Genomic DNA, 24,664 nt, shown 5'->3' with positions numbered 1-24,664 from the left:
CACTCTCCCTGACTTTATCCCTGAATTCTTCATTCAGACCACAAGTTCTGCTTTTAAATAAGTGGAAGCAGATGAGTCCATTTTCAATCTCACTCCTGAGGAAGGGTAAGGTTCTGAATCTCCACTATATGGGAGGTGAGGATAGCACAGGGTGGTTAGGGAGGCACAGCTTTCTAGAACCCAAAACCTTAACAGGATAAGAAAAAGGTGACCTTGCAGACCCAGGAATGAAACAAGAGCATTTGGTGTGATTCATACCTGTTCTTCATGGATCTCTCTGTCAGAAACCTCAGGCGATCTCTCAGGTCATTTCTCTCCTCGGTAATGAGCTGCAGCTCTTTAATCAGCCTCTCCTTTTCCTTCATGGCCTGATTCTTGCTTAGGTCAGTGCCATGGGAAGATGTTTCTATCCCAGCGTCTGTAGGTAGAAGAACACAAGTGAACCTGCATGGGGAGAATGCATAGAGTGTACATAGATCACAGTGAGGCCTAAACAGGAGAACAAGCCTGGAACCCAGTGTCACTGCTAGGCGATTGGTCTATGCTTAAGAGACCTCCTCAGGGGATCTCAGTTCTCGCACTACTCTATAGAGACCAAAAGATGTAAGCAGCCAGGTGTTCCCTATGCTGGACATCACATGCTTACATGTACCACGGAGATGGCTTCTCCAGGATTATTATCAGCTGAACAGGGTACAGCTTGGTTTCAGGACCCTCACCCCTGTGGCTTCAGAACTCAGATGATAAATTCACCATCCACAAAACTTGAGTGATTGGAGACACTCAGATGTCCTACCCTGATACTCTAAAGCAACAACTTTGGATTTAAAACGCATTTCCAGGGAGGATATGTTCAACAGACTTATCAGTGTCCCTATGTGAAATACCAAATGCCCCAGAAGTGCGAATAGGTTACAGGCTGAATCTTGGTCTACACGTTCCAAATAGTTTTGGTATTGTAGAAAAATTTTTGTAACATACAACCTCTAATATATAAAGCAAACGATGACCCTGCCAGTTAGAAGAAATCGGAGAAGGTCTAAGAACATAAGATTATTGCCTGAAGCACAATCTCTCCCTGTTACTACTGTCAGATACCCACTGTATTTAAAGAAGCAATGATAGTGAAATACATTGCTGCCCTGTCTAAACTCAGAAAAGGTGGACCCTCCATGACCACTGATGGTGTTATTATATCAATGTAACAGAGCAAATGAACTGAAAAGTAAAGACCAGAAGTTCACAGTATAATAGCATTGGCCTTACCATATCCTCCCAGTGGGGATGGGGAAACTAAAGTTCTGAAATCCTTGACTTTAGGGAATTGTGATATTCGTGGAAATTCAATTCCTTTTCAGATGCTCCAGTTGCTGTGGCCCATTGCTAGAAAGGTCAGCTTAAGCCTGCAGCCACCCTGGCAGGAAACTCAAAATACACTGCCCAGAACTTACTCCACATTCCCCAGAAGTGCTGTCTTTGTCCATCATTACTTTGAGACGAAAGGCCAGACTCCTTCACTCTAGTCTCTCCAGAATCGACGTTCCCCCTCCCAAAAAGCTTGCGAAGACGGGAAAACATGTCTTAGCTTGTAACCGCCAGACTCAGACTGAGAGAAACTAGGGCACTGGTTGTCACTACAACACTGGTGACATCACAGAGGATGCCAGAACTCTCTAGGAGACAATAGAATGTCCAAGAAGGGACAACTGATGTCATGGGGAGCTGACTTTGCCTTCCTGCTAATGTTCTCCCTGTACTGAGCATAAGCAGAGGTGCCCTTTCCAGGAGACTTTCCTGGGGCAGAGCCACTGAGCATCTCCTGCTTCCAAAGCCAAATTTTCCTCAAGGCTTGATTATAAAACCTTAGTAATTCCTATGCATCTAAATGAATGTTTCCTTTCAAATCTTTCCCAAAAAATGTCTCATCCTAACTCACATTGTCCTCATTCACCAATGTTAGCCATTAAAACTTCCTGAGATTTCACACCAGCTTGAATATGCAGTCAAAATTTCTCCTGTCTCATTATGTACAGGTGCTTTATATCACATCAAGAAATAGCCTGCATGGTAGGTTACAACATGCGTGTGTGTTAGGGGAACACTCATGAAGTCATGTGCTTAGCAATCGACAATTGCCAGAAAATTCCTTAGGAGAAAGAGTTCAAGTCTTTAAGGTGCTAGGAAATGTGTGGAGACCTGTTGGCAGAGGAAAGTGCAATATTGGAGCCACCAATGACGGGAACCTCATGCTGCTTGTGGGGTTCTCCTCTCTGCACCAATGTCACCAAAGGAGCACTGCTCACAGGCCTGAGTAAGATGTACCATGAGCTTCTATCAGAAAAATAAAATACACAAGAGATATAGAGGGTGCACAGAAACGTCTAAAATGAGGCTATAAACATCATTAAGTGGATAGAGCAAGGTCCCAGCACCTGTACACTGGGAAATGGCCACCCCACCAAACACAAAAGCATCTATCATGGTAAAAAATGAATACTTTATAGAATGCACCCACTAACACTGATTGATCACATCTGTAGTTCAAATTTTGGGGGCAAATTCATGGCCTTAACTATCTTTGTCTCAACTTATATAGCAAAAAATAAGAAAGAACGAGAAAAGAAAAAGTCAAAACTAAAAGCTCAAGCTTCTCATATGAGGATTGCAGGAAGTGTTATATGGGAGTCAGTTCTGATTAGGCCATTTTAGATAGAACAGTGCATAGTGACCCTTAATGTGATGGGCCCTATATAAAGCTTTTTGCAATATTGGAATTTTAACAAACCTCATCCAGAACGTACGGAAGAGGCACCATGTGATCACCATGTGGTCACCATGTCCTTACTCTGTATCAGGTTATTTTTCTGCATCCTTGATTGTCAGGCATATAACAGCAACAATCTGAAATAGCTGACAGACATGGAAAAACATGGCTAAAACTATAGTTGTGGGTTATACACCTCAACTGTGAAAGGCTAATGCTGTCTGCACAGTCCTTGGAGGCCACTCTTATAAGCCTATTCATTGCAAAGTGAAAGGAGGTTTATCAAGGCTCAAAGTGATCCTGGCCAGCCAGGTAGAGGGCAACATGTGATACTTGAGACCCTGTTTTAAACCAGCACAGAAATCCACACTTCATTCAAAGCATCATCTACGAATTCTCGATTATTTACCATTCTCTCCCTACCAGTCGTTCTGTTTGGAATGGTAGAAAACAACTGGAACTGATCTTTCTATTTTAAGGACCTTGATCTCTCTTTTTTTAGGTCCACATTAAGAGTGCATACAAATGGACATCACCATCTGAACATCTTAGTATTATCTACTCTGTATATATAGCATAATACTGTGCCTATGAAAATCTTAAGCTTCCTTGAGTGTAGTTGCCCCATCAAGAAGTGTGAAGTTCTGAGTTCAAACCCCAGTGATGCTTTAAAGGGACTAGAAGAAAGCGATCAGAGATACTCCACTTCTTTGTCCTTAGATTAAATCAATTGACACAATGTGAACCTGGTGGGCTATTTAACCATGCATCTTTCTCCCAACCCCACTTCCACGAGTTCAGTCCAGGGCAGAATTCATCCCCCACCATCCTAGATATTTCTTTATATATTTCTACAAGAGCCAGGTTTCTTTTTTTTAATAGAATTAGTTGTAGTCAATCAAGTGCTGCCCTATGTGAGAAATGATTAGTATCTATTGCAACTTACCACAGTGTATTTGTGTATACAAGTACATTATTGGAAATCCAGCACTACTGAGGGATTGGAAACCAGTTCTGTGGCCTTGCCTTTCTGTGCCTCTTCCTGGCTCACAGGCAGCAGGGGGCAGACCTTGAGTTCCTCTTCAGGGACAGAGTGATGTTGAATGGGCACTGAGCAAGCAGAGAAACACAGCTGAGGCAGCTCCTTTCAGTTATCAAACACATCATCTCCTTCCCATCTTAAGGGCTACTGCTGAGGTCTTGCCCCCATACCTACCTTAATAGCAGCGAATTTGTTACACAGCAGCCAGCTCTTTCCTATTGTTCTGTAATACGCCTCCACATCATGAATGCCAAGAAAAACACTAACAAAGAACAAAAAACTCTGACGTTGAACTGTGTGGTGCTGGTCACATACCCTGTTATGTTCTGTATGTTATGAGGTTTGTTAATCTTAACAAGTTCCCCAAGTGTATTCTTCACATAGGACCCAATAGATTCAAGGAAAATAGGAACAATTATGTGTAAAATGTCCTGAGACAGGGCCATAGACAGCAGCATTTCCAGCACTTGTGCATGAGCCCATGTGGATCTTGCAATGAGCAGGCCCTAGCAATGTCCAGTACACAGTTGTGAGCTGTTGCTCTGGTTGAACTGTATTGGTGTGTGCATTAATAAACTACACCTATTTAAATGAATTCAGTGTCCTGTGGTGTGAATCCAGACCCCTTGACACCAGGTCTTCCCTTCTGCAGCACTCGGGAAAAAGGCTAAGTTTAGGAAAGGTGACGTCTTGTCATAAGTTATGTGACAAGAGGGATGGTGAATGATCCCTTGAGATAAGAATCAAGGTTTCCTCTGTGGTATTTAGGTCTATACTGGCCCTGTGCAACAGCTTCAAGAACCCATTTCTGATTTTCCTTGGGATTCCCGTGATGATGCACTCAGACATGATTGGAAACAACCAAAACGGTGGTCAGACTTGATTTATAAAATGTAGGTAACATTGCAAACTTAAGTTGTAGGATATTTGATCATATTGTCATCCCCAATATTGTGTTATTTACTTAGAAAAATACCTTCTGGCTGTGTAGTTCAGTACTAGCACCAATATTTAACCCTAGAGCTATTTTTGTTTGTTTCTTTGTTTGTTTTTTGTTTTTGTTTTTGGATGAACAAGTACTTTCCTATTTTGTGGCCCAGCCCTAGCTCTTACTTCTTTGCACAGTCATAGAGAGACCTAAAACATATACTCAGACAAAGTCAGGGGAGTGTATAAAAGGGCCTAAGGCAATACCACATAATGACATTGAAAGTGGGCTCTCTTCTTGATCCACGCCTCCAGCTCTCCTGACATCTACATGAATTATAACTCCTAATGCAGTGTAAATGATGTCTGCGCTATTGCTGAAGGAATCATGAGAATAACAACTCTAAACATCCCACCATGGATAGAATTTGTGGAAAGAGGCAACTGGCAGCCAATGAGAGGGCTCTACAGTTAAAGGGGCTTGCTGTCAAGTCTGATGAGCTTGACTCAATCCCCAGGACCCACGTGGTAAAAAGGAGAGAAACAAGGGCCAAGCTGTCCTCTGGCTTCCACTCATGTGCTTACATGTATGTGAGTATATATGTATATGTCTGTATGCACGTGTGGTTATGAATGTGTGTATGCATGTATGTGTTAACGTGTATATGTATATGTGTGTATATGTCTGTCTATATGTGTGTATAGGTGTATTTGTATGTGTGTATATGTATTGTATGTGTGTGTATGTGTGTATGTATATGTGTATGTGTGTATGCATGTATGCGTGTATGTGTGTATGTGTGTGTATGTGTGTGTATGTGTGTGTGTGCATGTGTGTATGCATGTAGGTGTGTATATATGTGTGTGTGAGCATGAATGTGTATAGTCATGTATATGCATGTGTTTTCATGTACGTGTATTCGTGTATATGTACGAATGTATGTGTGTATATGTATGTATGGACACACAAACACACACAATGTTAAAACATAAAAAGCTCCTTGGAGTATTCACCGTGCCTGGATAAGTGGTGACCATGTGGGGGAAACACATGTCCATGTACACATACCTGTTCACATGCGCTGAGCAATGCCCAGCCTGGTCTTGAGCTCACTACCTGCCCAACGATGAGTTTCTGCCCACATGGTTTTCTCAGAGCCAGGTGACAATTGTTCCTGCCATGCCAGTTCTGTTCCCGTTTCTCATGCCACAAACCTTCTAGCTTGAATCTCACCTACTGACGCAGGAACCTAACAGCCTCCAACCCAGTGAAGTAAGTAAACTTCTTCCTGACATTCTCAGGCTTGGTGTCCCCCATGAGTCACAGGGAGGAAGGATGGCATGCACCAAGGAGAAGGGCCATGGGCAAGGAGGAAAGGATCATAAGTCAGTCATCACTGACACCAGCAAAGTGTGTGCTTCAGAGCTGGCTCTGCTCACTCTTGTCCCAGTGGCAGGACTTAAGAGTGGTGCATACCTGTCACCCAGCACTCAGAGACGTCTGAGGCATGAGAACCAGGAGTTCATGGCCATTTTAACTAATGGTGAGATCAGAGACAGCCTGGGCTGCATGAGACTCAGTCTCAAAGCAGGCAAGGAGGAACTTGCTATATTTGAGCAAGGAAGCTGGAATCCTCCTGGGTTCTAAACATTCACTGCAATACAGAAAGATGCTAGGGCTAGTGTGGGAGAAAGTAGGAGACAGAGAAGCCAGGTTAACCCTCCCTAATCTTCTCATGCTGTGTGAGCTATGAGTAGATGGTGCCCTATACACTGTGGACAGGATGGTCTCTCAGACGGTTCAGAAAGCCATGGAGGACTCCAGCAATTCTCCACTTGGGTGTCACTTGAGTCTTATATGTGTGTGTTTACAAGCCAAAATATAAGATCCATAGGTGACTGTGTAAATTCAACATGGCCCAGCCATGTGCTGGAATATTATTCAGCCTTACATAGGATTCAGATTCTGACCCTTGAACAGGAATGAGAATGGTAGCCATTCTCCTAAGTCAGACCTCCAGGCAGTGCAAAGACAAACTAACACTGTATGACACCACTGACTGAGGGCTGGAGTGTCACCAGTTATATAAAGACAGAAAGCAGGAAGGTTTACAGAGCCCCAGGGGTGACATGGAGTGGGGAGGTTGGAGGGTAGGTGTGTAAGTGGGACTGAGGCTCAGAGGAATCAGACATGGCTGCAGAATATGCATGTGGCTGCCTCCCATACTTGTGGGTCCTGCCTCCTCAGAAAGGCAAATACAGCAAAAGAAATGAACAGAGGCAACAGACTCTGACCTCCTGTAGACACACACACAAATGACGTGACAGAATGTGCACACTGCTGCCTTGCTGCAGGAGCAGTTGAGCATCCAGAAGGGTTGAAAGAGGCTGGAAGGGCTGAGCATGGCACTGAGTTCAAGGACATAGCTTTAGGTCCTGGGGAACGTACGGTGCCCAAGCCCCATCCTGCTGATACTGAGGGACACAGCTGACATTCAGGGTGATGGCTGGGCTGGGCTGGGGAATAGGTGTCCACTCTCACCTGCTCCAGCTTGAAGGTGCTCTGGATGAAGTAGAACTGCAACTACTTGTTGGATTCATTGATGCAAATCTGCTGGAAGCTATTCTGTTCAAAGTCCTCAAATCTGAATATGGCCAAGACACCAATGGGCAAGCACTGGGAGACAAGGTGTGGTTATACCCGGGGTCTCCTGGAAAGACTAGCCCTCCTGAGAGGAGTTGCAGCAGAGGGGGTGTGTTTTCCTGACCAGTTTGGTACCCAGTGTTTTTTTGCCAAGGGTTCCTTTATTACTTCTTGATGGAACCAGGCCTGCACATATCCAGTAAGCATTGGGGTGGAACCTAGGCTTGGTGCCCACATGCTGGCATCGCTGAGGGTGAAGTCTAGCCTATCACACTTCCAGACACCGAGTGCAGATGCCTGGGTTCCTATAGAATGGCGGTTCTTACCCTTCCTAATGCTGTGACTCTTTATTTCAGTTCCTCATGTCGTTGTCATCCCAACATAAACTTATTGGAGAGCTACTTCATGAGTGTAACTTTGTTACTGTGAGGAACTGTAATGTAAATGTCTGGTGTGCAGGAGCGCTGATGTAGAACCCACAGATTGAGAGCAGCTGCTGTAGAGGATCAGAGTCCTCTGCCAGCCCTGGTGTTTGCAGAGATCCCGTAGGTTCCCAGTCTCCATGGCTTTTCCCAAGGACAGGGTTTATTCTTGGCCGTCTCAGGGCCCGGAATCTCACAGAAACAGCCTCTCCCATGTCCTTCCTGTTGAGGAGAGCGTGGTTGGTCCTCAGCACAGTCCAGTCAAACAGGGCGCTGTATAGACACTTGGCCAGGGGTCTCCTGCAGTTATGGCCTCTGGACAGAGGGGTTTCTTACCTGGGTGGGGCAACTCTGCCAGGTACAGACTGTGATGCTCAGAGTCAAGACCTCATTTTGTCTTATTTTCATAGACAAAGTTGCCCAGGCTGGCCTCGAACCTGCCGTGTAGCCAAGGATAATTAAACAACTGATCCTACTGCCTCTACCCCCCATGGGCTGAGATTGCAGATGAGTGTCACCAGAGCTGGCTTGTCACAGCTGCTATACGGCTCTAAGTCAGGGGCCTCATGCGCAGGTGTGTTATGACTGTGCCATCCCCACCCCGCAACCAGGGTTTTCACCTTTCTCCTGCTGAAGTCTGCTTAATCCTACTCTGGCCCCAGGACACAGCAGCTGTGGGAGACTCAAAGCCTGGGGCTTCAGCTCAGCATGGGTACACAGCATGGCATGCAGGATGTATGGTTGTGAAAAAGCCAAGGAAGTGCTTCTCAGCTCACCCCCTGCAGGAGTGTCTAGTCCATCCTTCTCCCCAAGGACGCAGACATCTGCTTCCAACTGCCCGACATGCCTCTTTGGTTTTGACTTTCCTGGATGCCATGTCAATGCCACCACACAGAGTGCTGCCTCTACTGGGGACACTCACACAACCTCTCTGGGGGACATCTGAGCCAAGCAGGGATTGGGTGCACTGCAGAGAGGTCAAGTCATGTCGTGAAGTACCTTGTCCCACAAAGGCTCACTGTTCAGGGAGTTGACTGGAAAAGTAAGCTTATGCCCCTGGGCAGGGTCCCCATAGGGAGTGTCCCACACCCTACTATCAGGTCTATTCCTGGTGCCATGCAAATTCAATTTGCAAGACCCAATGCTCTGGAAATGTCAAGAGCTAACGGAAATGTACCAGGAAGTGCACACCACAGCAAAGGGAGAGGATGGCACAGAGACCTATGCTATGGGTTAAAGGGCACGGAAAGGCCACCTCGAGCACAGGGGTCAGTCACCTCTTTCACAAACAAGGCAAAGGTCAATGCTCTCAGCTCTGGGAGCCTAAAGGGCTCTGTGGCTCCTAAGCCCTGCAGCTGCAGCCAGAAGCAGCACTGAACAGGATGTAAATGCTGAGTATGGCGATGTCAATAAAACTTTATTTACAAAACCAAATTGGTGGTGGTGCTGCTGCTGGTGGTGGTGGTGGTAGTGGTGGTGGTGGTGGTGGTGGTGGTGGTGGTTGCGGACTGGTTCATTTCAAAGCATGCTGGAGTGGCATGGCCACTGAGCATCGGGAAACACAGAAAGGAATGCGACCGGACACAGGGCTCCCAACACCCTAGACGTCGACCTATGGCACTGGAACAGGGTCCCTGAAGGTAAGTCTGGACAGTCAGATAAGGTAAGTACATTTTATTACAAGGAAATGGGACAAGATAAATCTTCTCTTCATCTCGCTATGCTTAAGCATCTTTAAGAGTGCAGGGAATTCATGTCTATCAGTCTGGTTTAGAAAAGTGTTTAGAGACAGCAAGAGTAAACTCCATGGTTCCCTGACGAGGGTTCCAGGGATTCTGATATCTGGGTCAAAGTGAAAGTTAAGGTGAAAAAGGCTGTTAGGCAGGTCAAAAAGATTCCAATTTCTGGTCTCTTTGGGCTGTAATTTTTACTGTGTTCAAGGCCATGAATGCAGACAGGGTAATAACGAATACAGAACAAGAAGCTAGAGCTTCATTAAGACAAAACGAAAGTAAAAGTTTTGCACTCTGCACCACTGCCTGAAGCAGGTTTTTCTAAGTCGTTTCCCGAGGATAGCATGTTGACCTTTAGATTCACAGGATGATGATGACAAATTCACCTGCTTTTTCTTTTCCTATAATTAGGCCAGCATCGATTCAAGGTGTGGCCCAACCGACTTATTATAAAGGATGATACTGGTTGGTTGAAAAAGGTAGTAGCTTTCTATGAACCATGTATTAAGTTTTTATGTATATTAAAATTAACATTGGAAAGAACAATGGTAGGAGAGGAAGCTGGAGGACAACTGCTGCAAATGCTTGCTTTTGAAAATGCTAATGAAGAGTACAGGAGAGCATTATTACCTATAAAGGAGGCTGGGGATATTAATGCTTATATGAAGGCATGCAAGGGTATCTTTTCTGAAAATGGAAAGATGCATATTTGGCACGTATTGATCCAGATAGAGTTATTAAATTATATGTTTAAATACTCTTGAATATCCTACAGGCACTTTCAGTCAGGATGAGTTGCCTTTAGAATGGGTTTATATTAAATAAAACTTTAACCATACATTAACAAATTATGAGGAACAAATTTCTTTAAGTATTCAGCAAGGCATACAAAGACCTGTTACTCTGTGGGGATATGATTGTGCTGCTATTGTTTTCCCATTTAGCAAAGATAAAGGGGAATATTTAATGCAGATGTCTGAGGTTTTTCAATTAGCCATGATTTCTTACACTGGAAATGTTGAATTTCATCCTCCCTATAGTAAATTGTGGGATTGCTTTAAAAAACAAAAAAAAATTTGATAAATACACTAATTTTGTTGATCCATTACCATCAGCCTTTACTGTGTTTACAGATGGCTCTAACACCAAGATGGCTTATTGGACCAAAGATTAATTTTGGGAACAAGAACCTTCTTTTGGGTCAGTACAACAAAATGAATTATTAGCGGTAATTAATGTATTCCAGGATTTTACTCATGATGTAAAAATATTATAGCTGAGTCCGCTTATGTTGTAGGAGTAGTACAGAATATTGCGACTGCTGTTGTTTCTACATCTAAGCCGATATTAAATGTTATTCTCACATATTAAAGGACTATTGTTATTATGAAACTCTAGAATATTCATTACACATACTAGATAACATTCAAAATTTCCAGAATCTTTAACACTTGGCAATCATATGGTAGATCAATTAGTGGCCTTTGCTACCCCAGAAGAACACAGTCATAATCATGCCAATACAGGATATTTACATATTAAATATAAGCTTCCCTATTCTCAAGCCAAACAAATTATTGCTAATTGTCCTACGTGTTAGTCTTCATGTATAAAATGTGTTCCATCTCAAATTAATCCCAGAAGGATGCAACTTAATACATCGTGTCAGATTGATATAACCCATATTTCTGAGTTTGGTCACCTTTCACATATAGATGTAAGCATAGATAATTTTTCAAAATTTGTGTGGGCTACACCATTGCCAGGAGTACGCACTGCTCATGTTATACAGCATCTATTGGAAACTTTTGCTGTTATGGGACTGCCTTCTAAAATTAAAATTGATAATGGACCAACATATATTTCTTATCAATATAAACAATTTTGTCAACGATATCATATTGTACATATTACTGGTACAGAACACAATATACAAGGACAAGCTTTTGTTGAAAGAATTCACCACACCATATAATGACAAATTATAAAATTAAAAAGGGGGAAAAGAGATGGCCTTATGCAACCTGAATGGAGTTTGCAGACCAGTCCCAGAGCTATATTGGCACAAGCATTATACGTTATTAATTTTCTTAATTTACCACAAGGTGAAGTTATATCAAGAGCCGATAGACACTTTGTTGAACTTCCCCCCAGAAGGCATGGAACAGACAGAATGGGTAAAAATTGCCCGGGATGCTGAATGGCAGGAAGGGACATCATTGTATGTAGGGGAGAGGGTTTTGTCTCATTACAGGATGGGAGACTATTCTGGTTACCCGGGAGATGGATCCAAGCACAGAATAATAAGAACTGCTCCCTACCCTCAAAGGAATCCAGTTAAACCAGCTACATTTTCTCCTGATGGATGTTCTCAGGAGATGAGGAGGTGTCCTCCATTACTGAGGCCCTGGCTTCTCTTAGTGTCCACAAACAACAATGGATAAGGATCCGTGCAGTGACAACCCTATTACCTATGTGGGGTCAGGTGAAGCGATTAAGCGCTGAAAGGAATAATTTTGTCCCCTTCAGGAAAGTCCTTTACTGCTGAGCACTTATTCTTAGCAATGTGTGTTTTACTCATGGTTTCTTCTGCTGCGGCCAATGCCAGTTATCGGGCTTATATTGCTTATCATGATGAAATCCTACTACTTTTCTGTTAGTAAATATATGGATAATGACACAGAACATGATTGGAAGTTAATTCAAGCCTATTTAGAGGGTAATGAAAGTGCTTCAAAAGTAATTAATGCCTTGAAATATGATGTTCGAATGTCTTTTGGTAAACAGCTAGAAGATACTACTCCTATGGAAATAGCGAAATTATTGGCTGATCAATTGACAGGATTAGATCCCAAGGCTTGGCTTCAAAGGATTTTCCATAGCACGAGAGGAGCTAGTTTTGCCATAATCTTATGTACATTATGTATTATGTTGCTTTATTTTTACCTGACTAAACCACTATAAGGACCATTAGCTATGTTATGTAAAGTGTTACTTTAAAACAAAAGAAAAAAGAAGGAATTGTTAAGACATAGAGATGCAGCTCCCAGGCAGGGTCAAGAAAGGCCTGGTGACAGATTCAAGTAGGGGCTGGAATGCCGCCCTGGAGAAGAAAATGTTTTTCTCACTTGGCCTTAAAATATGTTCTGCTGTGTCCCGTTTCTATGGAAGTGGTTCTAACGCTCTCTTGGTAATGGTGAGTATATTTTGATTATAATAAGAGAGGTTATTTGTTATATGAATATTTTTAGAAGAAGCTTTCATTTATTCGTCTTTCTTTGTTTAATCTTCCCTCATTGTTCCTGGTATCCTGGGAATAATGATCTTATGGTATCTTGACACAATGAAAATTGTAGTAATGCATATTCTTAGCTTAATAAGGATTAATAAAGCTCGCAACTGCATGCAGTTTCTTATGCCTTTGCTCTGTACCCCCTGTGTCCTGGGGGTATGTGACCATACCCAGGGCCCCAACTCACTACACATTGACAATGGGTCACCCCACAAAACAGAGAAGCATCTACCTTAGTCAAAAATGGACATTTGATTGAATGCATACACTAACACTGATTGATCACATCCATAGCTAAGATACTAGGGGCAGGTCCGTGGCCCAAAATACATTCCTCTAAACCTATAAAGCAAAGAAAGAAAGAAAGAAAGAAAGAAAGGAAGAAAGAAAGAAAGAAAGAAAGAGAGAGAGAGAGAGAGAAAGAAAGAAAGAAGGAAAGAAAGAAAGAAAGAAAGAAGGAAAGAAAGAAAGAAAGAAAAAAAGAAAGAAAGAAAGAAAGAAAGAAAGGAAGGAAGGAAGGAAGAAGAAAAAACACAAAAAACTTAAGCTTCTCATAGGAACTTCGCAGGAAGTGTTGTCTGGCGGTCAGTTCTGATTAGGCCATTTTAGATGAAACAGTGCATAGTGACCCTTAATGTGATGGGCCCTATATAAAGCTTTTTGCAATATTGGAATTTTAACAAACCTCATCCAGAACATACAGCAGAGGCAAGGATGTGATCACCATGTCCTTGCTCTCTATCAGGTTATTTTTCTGTGTCCGTGATTGTCAGGCATAGAACAGCAACAATCTGAAATAGCTGGTAGACATGGAACAAAGTGGCTAAAACTATAGTTGTGGGTTGCACACCTCAACTGTCAATGGCTAATGCTGTCCTCAGAGACCTCGGAGGCCCCTCTTGTAAGACTGTCTATTGGAAATGGAAGCACTGACTTCAAAGTGAACCGGGCCAGCCAGGGAGAGGGCACCATGGGATACGTGAGACCCTGTCTAAAACCAGCACAAAAACCAACCCTTCATTCAAAGCATCATCTATTAATTCTTTATTATTTACCACTTTCTCCCTACCAGCCTTTCAGTCTGGAATGGTAGAAAAGGACTGGGAATGTTCCTTCTATTCTAAGGACCTTGATCTCTCTTTCCTTAGGTCCACATTAAGAACACATGCAAATGGGTATCACCATCTGAACAACTTAGTATCATCTACTCAGTATATCTAGCCTAACACTGTGCTATGACAATCTCAAGCTTCCCTGAGTTTCGCTGACCTAGCAAGAAGTATGAAGTACTGAGGCCACACCCCAGTGATCCTTTCAAGGGGTTAGAAGAAAGCCATGAGAGATGCTCCACTTCTTTGTCCTTAGATTAAATCACATTGACACAATGTGGGTGGACTATTTAACCAGACATGTTTCTCCCAACCCCACCTTTCTGAGTTCAGACCATGGCAGAATTCATGCCCCACCACCCTAGATATTGAGTTTAGTGATATGTAATTATTATTTAAACCTATGCATTAAATTTTGTCATTTTGTTAATTTTTGTGGTTTTCACAGTCTTCTTTGATTAACTTTCCTAGTTTTATTGATTTATCCCCTGTGTTCTCTGGTATTTTGTCCTTCCCTTCAAACTAAAGTATTCCTTTTAGGATCCTCTACAGAGCTGTCTTACTGGTTATACATATTTTGTTAAATTTATTTTAGTGTGCATTAGTAAGCACAGTAGCTGTGCAGCTGCCTGCCCTCCATGGTACGAGATCTACTTTCCAAACAATAACGCTCAACTCTTACTGACTGTGTAGCATCTTGGCTGCTCTTTGTTGCACTTGGACAGCCCTCAGGACCAGGCTCTCCTCTCCCTTAACCATGGCTGCTGTCCTCTTCCTCTCTCCTCTCCATCACACAGGTTCTTCCTTTATTCTTTGGCAGCTTCTTCTTCCTTCTTCCCTCCTCATGATCCTCTCTAGCAAAGCCCTCAGAAACTCCCCTCCCCCATCTCTCTGCTGTGCAGCTGTTGGCTGTTGGCTTCTTTATAATCACAGTTAACTGGGAACAGGGTCAGTTATTTGGGGTTAACCAGTCCTGAGTTCCACAAATTAGCATTAAAATACAAGCAGAATTAGGCCAATCCACTTCAGGGATTTTTGTTTGTTTGTTTGGTTGGTTTGGTTTAATTTTCATTTACCTTTTTACTTGTTATTTTATTTTTGGCTATTTTTTATTAATCGGTTATTTTATTTATTTACATTTCAACTATTGTCCTGCATTCCACACTCCCCTCATCAAATTTACATCCCATTTCTGCTCAGCTTTGCCTATGTGACAGTGCTCCCCCACCCACACATATCCATTCCCACCTCACACCTCTAGGATCTGCCTTTGGTGGGGCTACAGGCCTCACCTTGAACCATAGAGCATCCTTGCATACACTTTGGCTGGCAGTTTGGCCCCTGGGAGCTTGGGGATTAGGGAAAGAAGATCTGTTCAGATATTAAAGCCAATGATTGCTGCATTCTCTTCTTTTTCTGGTTATAGGTGAAATTATGTTTGTGTGCTTCTCTTTTTTTAAATTATTGAGAGAAGATTAATTTCTTGGTTTTTCTTGGGTATAGTTCAGTTTATTGTCTTGGAGTTTTCGTCCTGTTAGCCTCTGTTGTGCTTTCTTACAGAAAAGAATTGTTTAAATTTGGTTTTGTCATGAAATATCCTGGTTCCTCCTTTTATGGTGATTGAGGATTATGCTGGATATAGGAGCCTGTGTCTGCAGTACATCTGCCCAAGATTTTCTGACTTTTAGAAACTCTCTTGAGAAGTCTGGTGTAATTCAGATACATCTGAATTTATTTGTTACTAGATATTTATACCTTACCCCTTTTAATGTTCTTTCTTGATCTGTGCATTTAGCGTTTTAATTATTATGTGAATGGAGGAATTTTTCTGGTACAATTAGTTTGATGTTCTGTAGGCTTGTTGTACCTTTATGGCCTTTTCTTTCTTTACCTTATGGAAGTTTGCTGCTATGATTTGTTGAAGGTGTTTACTGGATCTATGAACTAGAAATCTTAATTCTCTTCTCTATCTATTATCCTTAGGTTTCAACATTTAATTGTGTCCTGAAATTCATGGATGTTTTGGATTCAATAAACCATACATGTTTATCTGAGATGGGTGTTTTGTGCTTTGTGGGATGACCTCCTTGACCCTAGGCTGCATGAAGAATCTCAGTTGACAATGGGGACATAAATTATGAGTATGTGTAGCAAGACCCAGGCCTCTTCCAGGTTCTTAGATATTAACTGAGAACCTCAAATACAGTAGTGATGTGATAGTGTGGGGTGAATCTAGTTACTATTCTCTATTTTGATATAGATGACTCTTTTTGTGTCATGGTCAGCTTATAATGACTAGAAGACCTAAGCTTGAGAATAACCAAAGACTACATTGCTTCTCTAGCAGCTGAGATTTTAAAAGTCCTGGTGTGACAGCAACTGTTGGTGGACATTCTGGATTATTCCTTCTGTACTTTAACTCTCTGTGTCACTTCCACCATCAGTAAGTTAGTTCAATTCCATAAATTGGAAATCCATCACCTGGAAGAAATACTCTTTTTTTTTAAGATTTATTTATTTATTTATTTATTTATTTATTATATACAAGTACACCGTTACTGTCTTTAGACACACCAGAAGAGGGCATCATATCTCATTACAGATGGTTGTGAGCCATCATGTGGTTGCTGGGATTTGAACTCAGGACCTCTGGAAGAGCAGTCAGTGCTCTTAACCACTAAGCCATCTCTTTAGCCCAAGAAATACTTTCTGAATATGATCTGAGATTGGCCATGGAAAAAGGGTAGCTTGAACTGTCCCACCTGGGTTCTGGGCCTGCACAGGCCTGCTCTACAAAAGAAACCTGTGTTCACAGCTGTTGGCTGGCTAAGAAAGATTTCACGAGACGTGATACACAGCCCTTGGACTTCTGCTTCAGTCATCTGCACAATTTTTCCCGGACGATATCCTCATACCTCCAGCAGGCGGGTGATGAAGCTGTCCACTCTCAGCTCCCCTTCAGCCATCTTGTGGGCACCAGACTCTCCTCCCTGCAGCAGGAACAAGGGCTTCTCCATGGTGGCTGCAGCAGCAGTGGTGGTTTGGCATTCTCACCTAGGAGGCCCTATGCCTTTCTACCCCAGTTCCAACTCAGCTCAGGCCCGGGCCTTCCCCCATCCACTTCCCACGGAGCAGGGAGAGCAGCACCCACTAGAAATAAAAGGGAAGCCCTTGGTCCTGCCAAGACTGAACCCCCAGTGAAAGGGATTGTTGGGGGGAGGGTGGTAATGGGAGGAGGATGGGGAGGGGACACCAATAGAGAAGGGGAGGGGGAGGGGTAAGGGGGATGTTTGCCTGGAAACCCAGAAAGGTAATAACAATTGAAATATAAATAAGAAATACCCAATTTAATAAAGATGGAGAAAAAAAGATAAAAGTGTCACACATTTAAAACAGAAGAATATGGACCCTAATTTTAAAGGACAGTTCTGTCAATTAACTAAACCTTTAAGGAAGCTCAGAAAATCAGGCCAAACAATATTTTCTCGGTTTATGTATCTGTAATGTCGCATAAATAATAATGTCCGTTTCTTGCTATTGTGGAGGGAATTAAATAGATAATATGTAATCATGGAAATTTTGAAGTACCATCCATTTTTCTGTTCATTAAATCACTCTTCCTCATTTCATTGATCAAGTATGTATGTTTTCTTTTCATAGTTACATGTATAATAAAACCAGCATAAAAACCTTCAGAATTGTATAAGCTTTCACTTTTAACAAATTAAATTAGTTGTTCTTTGTATTTCTGCTGAACATTTAAATGTTCTTTATATGTCCCAATGCAAGTTTATTAGGTACCTATAAACTTTAAACTCTGTTCCTGAGAGCATGAGTACTATTTAATCATATAGTAACTACACTCAGGCTGTCTTTGTATTAGAACCAATTATATCAGACTCTAAGAAAAATTACTACTGCGTAAAAGTTTGTGTGTGTATGAGTGTGAGTGTCTGTGTGTGTGTGTGTGAGTGTGTGTGTGTGTGTGTGTGTGTGTGTGTGTGTGTGTGTGTGTGTGTGCAGTACATGACCAAACAACTTTCAGGAGCCATTTCTCTCCTTCTGTCATGTGGGTCCCAGGATGTAACCCAGATGTTTGACTTTGGCAATAAATAATATTACCCACTAAATAAATAAATAAACAAACAAAAACAAGCCACAAATCAACTTTAAAAGTAAAGGCCAGAAGTTCACAGAATAGTAGCATTGGCCTTACCATATCCTTTCTTTGGGGATAGGAAAATTAATGTTCTGAAATCCATGACTTTCAGGAATTGTGATATTCATTGAAATTCAATTCCTTTGCAGATGCTCCAGTTGTTGTGGCCAATTGCTAGAAAGGTCAGCTTAAGCTTGCAGGACGCCCACCATCCCTCCCCCCACCCCACCTCCACAGAAAGCTCAAAAGACACTGCCCAGAACTTACTCCACATTCCCAGAACCACTTTCTTTGTCCATCATTTCCTTGAGACGAAAGGTCAGACTCCTTCACCCTAGTCTCTCCACAATCGACATCCTCCCTCCCAAAACACTTCTAAGACTGGAAAACATGTCTTAGGATGTATCTGCCAGACTCGGACTGAGAGAAACTAGGGCACTGGTTGTCACTACAACATTGGTGACATAGCAGAGGATGCCAGAACTCTCTAGGAGACAATAGAATGTCCAAGAAGGGACAGCAGATGTCATGGGGAGCAGACTTTGCCTCCCTGCTAATGTTCTCCCTGTACTGAGCATAAGCTGAGGTGCCCTTTCCAGGAGACTTTCCTGGGGCAGAGTCACTGAGCATCTCCTGCTTCCAAAGCCAAATTTTCCTCAAGGCTTGATTATAAAAACCTTAGTAATTCCTATGCATCTAAATGAATGTTTCCTTCCAAATCCTGCCCAAAAATGTCTCATCCTAACTCAAATTATCCTTCTTCACCAATATTAGCCATTATAAATTCCTGAGAAATAATACCAATGTAGAACTAGAGTTTCATAAAGGTTACTCATTGTCAGAGCCCGAATGTGCAGAACTAGAGTTTCATAAAGGTTGCTCATTGTCAGAGTCCAGATGTGCAGGGCGGGACGTGCCTGAGGGAGAGCCAGAGATCGGACTTGCCAAACCAGCTATCAGCCCCAAGGACACTGACCATCCGTAGCTACCCCCTCCCCTTCCTTCACCCCCCTGAGTGAGATGAGTCACCCTACCTGCCTGCCGAGCTGCTGGAGAGCACGTACTCCTTGCTGATGTAATTTCGCGCCGAAAGTAACTGTGCACCATTTGAATTGACCAATCATGTGCAACCGCGTGAACGCCCCTTACCTCCCCTATATAAACCCCCGAGTCTGGAGGCTCGGGGTCGATTCCTCTGTCTCCTGTGTGAGATACGTGTTGACCCGGGATCCCGCTAAGACCTGGGATCTCGTTAATAAAGCTACCTCTTGCTGTTACATCAAGAATGGCTCCTCGTGATTCCTGGGGGCACCCCACCCTGCGATCGGAGCGAGAGACGTGGTTCCCCGTTTAGGGGTACGCTCTTTCACCAGTTTTTATATGCACTCAAAATGTTCTCCTGTCTTATTATGTACAGGTGCTTGAAATCACATCAAGAAATAGCCTGCATGGAAGGTTGCAACATGGGTGTGTGTTAGGGGAACACTCATGAAGCCTTGTGCTTAGCATTCAACGGTTGCCACAAAATTCCTTAGGAGGAAGACTTGAAATCATTATGGTGCTAGAAACAGTGTGCAGGCCAGTTGGCAGAGGAAAGTGAAACATTAGAGCCACCATTGAAGGCTCCTGTTGGGCCCTACCTTGGTGTTTCCCTCCCCCCTCCCTGAGCCTTTCAGCCTGCTACAGGAAGAAATTGTTTACACCTTTGACAGCTGCTCTTAGCCCCTGATTTGGGGCTGGGATTTTCCATGGCACCCTTCCTCCCCACTGAGCTTTCCTGCTTCTTGTTTTTATGAAACTGTTTATGCCCCTGATTGGGCTGGAACTTTCACCACACAGACTTGTCCTATTTTCCTGGTTGGGGATTTTCACCTGCCTTGTTGATTTTCCACGGCTTTTGCCTCTGGTATATAAGGAGATCTCAGTAAAGCCTTGGTGGCACTGGCTAAAAAGGGGTGACCCGTGTAAGTGTTTTCTTTCAACCCCACAAACCTACACCTGATATTCACACACTGTCGGCGCAGGCACTGACAATAGGTATCACAATAGAAACTAGTAACTAGATTTAAACAAACTATCACATTAATGCCATATTTCGTGGTATTTTTTTTTTTTTGCTCTCCTAGAACCTGGAAGAGGCTTGTGGTTTTCTAATCCTACTCATAATTTATTATCCTTCCCAACACTATGGGCTTTGTTCTGTTAATGCTAACAGCGCCATCCAATACCTAGGATATTTTCTACTGACATGTGTGACGTGAGACAAAACAGTCCCTGTCATCCCTCACCTGAATAAACTTCCTTAGAGGACTGTGTAGTTGGAGGGTCCTTCTTTCCTCTCCAAGATCGAGAAACATTTCCAGTCTCCAGACAAGTGTGTCAGCCATTGTCCAGTGACTGTCTTGAGATGTCCACATTGTCAGCTGAGTGTCGTCATCCAGCCTGCCCTGTAATTGTTGTAGATGATTAATAGGGTTCCAGCCCTAGGATTTAATTCAGTGCTACAGTACCTGCCAAACATGCTCAAAGCCCTAACTGCCACCCTAGTCCTGGGTGCTCTAGAGAAAGAAAATAAAGAACCACATTGTCTATCAAGTTTCTCCTCCAATAGAAGGAGAATCTGCATCGGGTCTTTTAAGTAACTCTAAGCCCCAGCTTCCCCACAGCTCCCTCCATCGATTGCACTATTGGTGCATTTTCAGTAATTCTCACTTTATTTTTGGTTTGCAAAGAATATGCACCATGTAAGTAAAGTGTGTGTGTGTGTGTTTGTGTGTGTGTGTGTTCATCCATGAACTCACTATAAATTATTATCAAATGACCCAGAAGACCGTGGAGAAACCTGTCGATGTGCATGCAGAATTATGTTACTACCGTTCCATGGCACCTTGCAGGTAACACTGAAATACTGGGCTGCTTTAATAGAGCCTAAAACCAGGCTATGCATGGTTTTCGGTGAGATTGTGATGTGCAACACCACAACAGAGATCAGCAGAAGCTTCATTTTTTCCATGCTGCTGTTACCAAGTGAGGCAAAGCCTCATCCCATAGAGAGTCTGGTAGGATCTGATGAAAGGAGTAAACTCAGGGTTGAAATCAAGCCTTTAGAAACAAAGAGAAAAATACAAAGTCAAGGAAAGCAAGAGCTGTCTTTTTCTTTTCTTCCTCTTTTTTTTTTTTTTGAGAAGATCCACAAGAGAGACAACCCCTTCCTCAAACTAACAATGCACAAGAGAGACAATACATGAATTAAAAATCAGAAATGAAATGAGGGACATAACAATAGACACCGAGCAAATTCCAAAATCATTAGTTCTTACTCCCGAGGACTTTACGCCAGAAAACTGGAATATTCATTCGATATTGTTGATTTTGTAGACAGATAACAATTATCAAAGTTAAATCCAGATCTGGGAAGGTATCTGAATTATTTCCCCTAAGAAAATAGATACACTCATTAAAGGTTGCATACATTATATATTATATTGCTTTCTTTTTGCATGATTAAACCCCTTCAAGGACAATTAGCTATGTTATAGAAAGTGTTACTTTTAAAACAAAAGGACAAAGAGAGAAATTGAGGAATCATTGAGATACACTTCCCAGACAGGATCAAGGAAAGACGGCTGAGAGATGCAAGCAGGGGCTGGAACGCTGCCCTTGAGAAGAAAATGTTTTTCTCACTTTACCTTACACTATGCTGTACTGTGTCCGTTTTTTGTGGAAGCAGCTCTCATGGTCTCTGGGGTATGACAAGTAGATTGTGATACTAGCAAGAGGGGTGACTTGCTATACAGATATTTTAAGGAGAAGCCTTTGCTTAGTCTCACTTCTTTGCCTAGTCTTGCCTCAGTCGTTCCTGATATCATGGGAATAACGATCTTATTATATCTTGCCAAAAGGGAAAGTGAGGTAATCCATATTCATGCCTGTATAAGGGTTAATAAACTTGCAGCTGCATGCAGTTGCATCTGCTTTTGCTTTGCATCCCCTGTGTCCTGGTTATTTGTGACCATACCTGGGCCCCCAACACACTAGATGTTGACAAGCATCACCCTTCTCACTGTCAGGTTTATTTTCTTTCTTTTTTGAAATCTATGATGTGGAGGCGTATTACAGCAACAATATGAAATAGCAGGCAGGCATGTATGAAAATTGCTGTGTTTAAGCTAGGTGTGGGGACAAGTCCTCAAAAGGAGCTGTTAAGATGGGAAACACATAATGCATTTGTTGCTGGAATTGAGTTGCCTCAGCTGTGTTGCTCTGCCTGCTCAGTGTCCATTCAACATCACTCTGTTTCTACAGAGGAACTCAAGGTTTGCCCCAGCCGCCTGTGAGCTGTGATATGGGCAGAGAAAGGCCAGGACACAGTGGTGATTTCCCACTCCTCAGTTATGCTGAATTTTCCACCACTGTACTTGTATACACAAGTCCAGTGTGGTCAGTTATTATAGATATTTGTCATTTCTTACAGAGGGCAACTATGATTGACTACACCCAATTCTACAAAAAACAAAATTCAGGAAACCTGGCCCTTGGCAGCAATGAATCAAGAAATATCTAGGATGGTGGGGCATGAATTCTGCCAAGCAATGAACTCAGATAGGTGGGGTTGTGAGGAAGATGTATGGTTGAATATCCCAATAGATTCACGTTGTATCATCTTGATTTAATCTAAGGACAAAGAAGTGCAGTATCTCTGATGGCTTTCTTCTAACCCCTTGAAAGGTTAAGTGGGGTTTGACCTCAGTTCTTCATTCTTCTTGCTGGGGCAGCAACACTCAGGGAAGCTTGAGATTGCCATAGGCACAGTATTAGGCTAGAAATGCTGAGTAGGTGATACTAAGTTGTTCAGATGGTGATACCCATTTCATTTGTTCTTAACGTGGACCTAAGGAAAGACAGATCAAGGTCCTTAGAATACAAAGATCATTTCCAGTTTTTTTCTACCTTTCCTGAATGAAAGACTGGTTGGCAGAGAATGGTAAAAATTCAAGAATTGGTAGATGATGCTTTGAATGAAGGGTGGGTTTCTGTGCTGGTTTTAGACAGGTTCTCAATTACCCCATCTTGTTCTCTACGTTGCTCGTCAGGTTCACTTTGAGCTCAAATAAAGCTGCTTCTACTTTCCAACAGGTAGTCTTACAAAGGGGCCTCCAAGGACTGTGAGGACAGCATTAGCCAATGAGAATTGAGGTGTGTAACCCACAACTATAGCTTTATCTGAAAGACCCTCAGACAGAGGAGACTCTCGCTCCAGTCCTGAGGACAATCACCACCCCATGAACACACAGGACTCAGTCTTGATGTAAAAACAAGAGGTTTACTTTGGGATACCAATGCACTGGGGCTCGACACGGTCCTCACGAGGAGGGATGTGAGGAGCCTCAAACAACAGAAATGTACAGCTTAAACAGTCATTTATGATCACACAGTTTCATTAGCTCAGCTATTTCAGTGCCAAGGATAACTAGGCAGATGTTTCTCGTCCTGGGATAAGGCCGTAACCACATCAATGTAGCTATTTCAGTAGGAAGGATGTCTGACTTGATATATGTTTTCTTATCCTGGGGTTCCCAGGACAAGGACCAAGGATATCTGTCTTGGCAGGTGTTTCTGTTCTGGGGTTCCCAGGACAAGGCTATAGCGATGTCAGCCTATAGCACAGCTGCATTCAGTACCAAGGACATCTCACTTCTATAGTGATCAGTCAGCTTCCCAGAGATGTTTCCTGTCTTGTAATTGCCCTGCAGTAAATATTTTCTATACCCTCTGTTCTTATGGTCGGGCAGCTTCCTAGAGAGTGGGTGGGAATGTGCTTTCTGTACTTTCTGGTCTATTGTCTAACGTCTAGGGGCTAAGCGAGGGCCAGCTTAAAAGATTCTCATGCTTAAGAAATGGCTGTACTGATATCAAACGGGGATCTTTCATATCCACTTTCTTCCAAGTCTACCAGCCATCTCAGATTGGTGGTGTAATATGCCTGACAATCAGGACACAGAAAAATAACTTGATACACAGCAAGGACATGGCAATCATATCCTGTGTCGTTATGTATGTTCTGGATGAGGTTTGTTAAAATGACAATATTGCACAAAGCTTTATATAGGACCCATCAAATTAAGGGTCACTATGCACTGTCATAGCTAAAATGGCCTGGTCAGAAGTGACCACTGGATCACTCTTCTGTAACTTCACATGAGAGGCTTGTGCTTTTTGTGTTTTTTATTTTTGTGGGTTTTTTTCTTATTTATTTATTTATTTATTTATTGATTGATTGATTGATTTATATGTTGTCAGGAAGATAGTTCAAGTCATGGATCTGCCCCCAAAATCTGAGCTTTGCTACTAATACTGTAAACAGTATTAGTGTATGCATTCAATAAAATAACTGCCTTTTTTTTTTAGTACGATACATGCTTTTGTGTTTTGTGGGGTGATCCATGAAACAGGAGTGAAGATGCTTGTTTCTTACTCTGTCCACTGAGTTATGTCTCTAGGCTTCTCCTACTCCTTTGGCTGCATCCCCCCCCCCACATCTGCTGACTATTTTATTTTTCAGATGAAATCAC

General features: G+C 42.6%; 2 protein-coding genes across 5 annotated transcripts in view; both read right to left on the bottom strand.

Annotated features, from left to right (window-relative positions):
* The window catches only part of LOC147999010 (disks large homolog 5-like), a 133,020-nt gene that overhangs the window by 46,109 nt on the left and 62,247 nt on the right, over positions 1 to 24,664 (bottom strand). For 2 of the 4 annotated variants that reach the window (XR_015643796.1, XM_087595743.1), the window contains exons 1-2: positions 1,452 to 1,608; positions 259 to 418 (exon numbers count right to left, since the gene is read on the bottom strand). The exons of 1 other annotated variant lie outside the window; for it this stretch is intronic. Coding sequence is in view for 2 of the 3 variants with exons in the window: in XM_087595743.1 (XP_087451869.1) it covers positions 259 to 418; positions 1,452 to 1,578 (287 nt within the window). In the remaining variant the exon portion in view is untranslated. Of the gene's footprint in view, positions 1 to 258; positions 419 to 1,451; positions 1,609 to 24,664 lie in introns of those variants that run through there. One more of the 4 variants, XM_087595741.1, reaches the window with a different exon arrangement.
* Positions 1 to 24,664, bottom strand: part of LOC147999014 (disks large homolog 5-like) — a 202,807-nt gene that overhangs the window by 126,716 nt on the left and 51,427 nt on the right. The window lies entirely within an intron of this gene.

This window comes from Rattus norvegicus, chromosome 19, assembly GCF_021556685.1.
Source record: "Rattus norvegicus strain SHRSP/BbbUtx chromosome 19, alternate assembly SHRSP_T2T, whole genome shotgun sequence".
Lineage (NCBI taxonomy): Eukaryota > Metazoa > Chordata > Mammalia > Rodentia > Muridae > Rattus > Rattus norvegicus.
This window is presented reverse-complemented; position numbering and strand designations above follow the sequence as displayed.